Below are 3,304 nucleotides of genomic sequence, written 5' to 3'. Positions count from 1 at the left end.
TGTGTGTGTGTGTGTGTGCGTGCGTGTGTGTATGAATATGTGTTCACCTGTGTTGAATGCCAATCTCGTTATCGCTCAGGTCCACGCCCACCAACTCCGACCAACCACCTCCCCCGCCCTCTTCTCACCACCCACCACCCCACTCGATAACAGGAGGAACACGACACGCACATGTGTTTGACGGAGGTTGTTCAAGTTGTGCGGCGCGTGAAACCGAAACGGACCGTCCTCGTCGGCATGACACACGACGTGCGTGGACAATCACGGGCGATTGGCGGCCGTGTGGTGTTGGTGAACCTTGGTGGTGGTGGTGGTGAACCTTGGTGGTGTTTGCTGTGTAGTGGCGTTGTTGTTTTTCTGTTCGTGTTGTTGTTGAACTTGTTCTGTTCACGCTTATTTGTTGCGTATCATGCGAGCCCAACCCAACGTCTCCTCACCTCGTTGTTCCCTCAACACACACACACATACACACACACACACACACACACACACATGCACATATGCACACACATGCACACGCACACACACATGCGCATGTGCACATGTGCACGTGCAGTTTGACTACAACACGTTTGACCAGGCGCTGTGCAGCGTTGTTGACGATGGAGAAGACCTCAACATCCACATGGGATACGATGGCATCTCCTTTGACGTCGAATTGTAGCATTCACGCACACATACAGATGTGCAGACACGCACGCACACACACACACACACTATCTCTCTCATGCCCGCCAGTTTACTGCACTCGGCTCGATCGTGGCTTTGGCTTGGCTCTCTCGTGCAATCGATTCCTGTTCTCTCTCATCTGTGTACATATCCACGCAGCTTGCTTCATCCCCCCTTTGCCATTCATTGCACCTCGCACATCATGCACACACCACCCGTGTGCCCCATGTACCCCTTTGCACATGTCTTTAATATCGTTTCACTTGTCACGCGCGGCAACATTTATCGTTTACTTTGGTTGTCACAGACGTGTGGTGTGAAGATGAATAACGAAACTTGCACCTCTGACTGGCACGAAAGGGGCAGCTTGAGACAGGGGTGATGGTTGGTGTGATGTCAACGCCATTCATGCAGGCTAATGAGGCCAATGAGGGTGACGATGACGACGATGGTGACAATCAAAGCATTGCGTGTCGCATTGGCGCTCTAATTCCACCGCTGATCACTCCCCAGCCCATTCATCATGTGCGCGCGTGTGTGTTTAGAGAAGGTCGATGACGTTCTCTGCGAGGGAGCACGTCATGGCACCGCCCTCTTCAATCTGCGCAGCCTGTGATTGTGGAGAGTGAAGGAGAGATGGTGGGTGTGGGGTGTGGTGATGTTGAGGGGTGAGGTGTAGGAGAATGATGGAACAAGAACGCCGAGACAGCAGCGATGCATGTGAACACACACACACACACACACACACACACACACACACACACACACACACACACACACACCTTGACGACGTTGTCGTCGATGACGAGGGCAAAGCGGCGGCAGCGGACGTTGCCCAGACGCTCCACAGCGTCCAGCTCAAGACCCAGGGCCTTGGTCAGCTCGGCTGTGGGCAAGAGAGAGAGAGTGTGTGTGTATGTGTATGTGCATGTGGGTGTACACGTTTCGGCATGTGAGCACGCTCAGCAGCAAGCACATACACACAGACACAGACACACACACACACATGCACACGCAGACACAGACACAGACATGTGAGTGAACGCACCGCACGTGTCGGAGAGCATGCGGACCTTGCCGTCCACCTTCTGGTCCTTGCCCCACGCCTCCATGACAAATGGGTCGTTCACGGCAACGCACGCCAAGACCTGATGTGGTGGGTGAAGAGCAAGTGCCAACATGAGGAACAGCACCCCAGAAGTCCGTCTATCTCTCTCTCTCTCTCTCTAGAGGGTTACGCTCACTTTCGAACTAACTAACCACACACACACACACACACACACACACACACACACACACACACACACACACACACACACACACACACATACAAAATGCAAATACAGCTTACGTCGTATCCCTTGGCCTTGAGGTCGTCGTGGCGCTGGACGTAGCCTGGCAAGTGCGTGCGGGAGCAGCCAGGGGTGAAGGCGCCAGGGACACCAAACAGAATGCCCTTCTTGCCGTCGAACAGCGAGCGAATGGAAAAGTCGTTGCCTGGGCCCTCGGACACCTTGATGTCGGGAAGAGAGTCGCCAACCTGCTCGGGTGGTAGTGACATGGTTCAGGTTAGCGCTCATACATGCATCAGTACCGACACCTCACACAGACAGACAGACAGACAGACAGACAGACAGACAGACAGACAGACAGACAGACAGACAGACAGACAGACAGACAGACAGACAGACAGACAGACAGACAGACAGACAGACAGACGCACACGCGCACACAGGCACACATACCTTCACTTGGGAAGCCATGGTGCGGTGTTGGTGGAGAAGTTGCTTGGCGGCGAGCGAGCGAACAGGAGCAGCAGTGGTAGCGTCAGCAAGTTGGAGCAATGAAGAATGGCAACCTCGTGCAACGCGGCTCAGCATAGTACGTATCACAAGTCGTCACAGTGCAGCAGGACAGTGTTGTGCAGTGGTGCAGTTGTTTGTATTGGCGATGGGGATGATGCGAAATGAGGGCAAAAGGACAGCAATCCTTCGCGATTCGATGGTCATTTAATTAGGGCTCAATGCACACACACAGAGACAGACAGACAGACAGACAGACGTCTTCATGTGCTTTGCTTCTTCTTAGCGGCCTGCACTTCCGCTTGCTGCATTGCATCCGTGCGCATCGCCGTATCCTCACATGTGTCCATCACCAGCGCCGCGTCGAAGCTCGCAGCATCGGGCTGCCGCCGCACAAAGAATATCTGGGAAGCAGTTGCACGTTCACGTGATGGGACAAGTGCACATGTGTGGGTGAGAGAGTGGGTGAGTGCATGAGAACGGCAGCAGGTGTTGGACGCGACACCACGACTATTCCTCATCACACACACACACACACACACACACACACACACACACACACACACACACACACACACACATAGACACACACACACACACACAAACACATCTACGCATGGCGCCATCATGAACGGACCTGTGCCCGCCCCACGAGCCACTGCAGATTGTCGAGTGTCTGGCGATCAAAGTCCACGCGGAGGTTTGGAAACCTCTCCAGCACACCCGGCCGAACACACGCCATAAACGCCTGTGGTGTGTTTGTGTGTTTGTGTATGCATGAGTGTGCGTTTCGTGAACCACACATATCACGCGTGCATGCATACAAGTGCGCA

At 54.0% G+C, this 3,304-nt stretch overlaps 3 protein-coding genes across 3 annotated transcripts in view; 1 reads left to right on the top strand and 2 right to left on the bottom strand.

The window, feature by feature from the left end:
- The window catches only part of PTSG_06517 (uncharacterized protein), a gene marked incomplete at its 3' end in the record, with an annotated part of 3,541 nt that extends 2,877 nt beyond the window's left edge, over positions 1-664 (top strand). Inside the window, exons 10-11 of the mRNA XM_004991842.1 lie at positions 154-249; positions 557-664. Of these exons, the coding sequence (XP_004991899.1) occupies positions 154-249; positions 557-664 (204 nt within the window). The remainder of the gene's footprint in view (positions 1-153; positions 250-556) is intronic.
- A 236-nt stretch (positions 665-900) lies between these two features.
- Positions 901-2,664, bottom strand: PTSG_06516 (peroxiredoxin V protein). The gene is made up of 5 exons (XM_004991841.1): positions 2,415-2,664; positions 2,021-2,209; positions 1,718-1,817; positions 1,452-1,555; positions 901-1,279 (listed from the first exon to the last, which is right to left on the bottom strand). Exons 1-5 carry the CDS (start codon positions 2,547-2,549, stop codon positions 1,211-1,213), a joined length of 597 nt encoding a protein of 198 aa, XP_004991898.1. The 5' UTR covers positions 2,550-2,664; the 3' UTR covers positions 901-1,210.
- A 70-nt stretch (positions 2,665-2,734) lies between these two features.
- The window catches only part of PTSG_06515 (uncharacterized protein), a gene marked incomplete at both ends in the record, with an annotated part of 4,763 nt that continues 4,193 nt past the window's right edge, over positions 2,735-3,304 (bottom strand). The window contains 2 exons of the mRNA XM_004991840.1: positions 2,735-2,875; positions 3,109-3,219. Of these exons, the coding sequence (XP_004991897.1) occupies positions 2,735-2,875; positions 3,109-3,219 (252 nt within the window). The remainder of the gene's footprint in view (positions 2,876-3,108; positions 3,220-3,304) is intronic.

Source organism: Salpingoeca rosetta, assembly GCF_000188695.1.
Source record: "Salpingoeca rosetta unplaced genomic scaffold supercont1.18, whole genome shotgun sequence".
NCBI classification, from domain to species: Eukaryota; class Choanoflagellata; order Craspedida; family Salpingoecidae; genus Salpingoeca; species Salpingoeca rosetta.
The sequence above is the reverse complement of the archived record's forward strand: the minus strand, read 5'-3'. Positions and strand labels throughout refer to the sequence as shown.

Bases quoted from the DNA above. Each gene is read 5' to 3' on its own strand.
- PTSG_06516 (XM_004991841.1), bottom strand. From the start codon at position 2,549: ATGCTGAGCCGCGTTGCACGAGGTTGCCATTCTTCATTGCTCCAACTT. The intron at 2,210-2,414 runs GTATGTGTGCCT...CCACCCGAGCAG, and splicing joins CCATGGCTTCCCAAGTGAAG to GTTGGCGACTCTCTTCCCGA. The intron at 1,280-1,451 runs GTGTGTGTGTGT...CCACAATCACAG, and splicing joins TCGACGACAACGTCGTCAAG to GCTGCGCAGATTGAAGAGGG.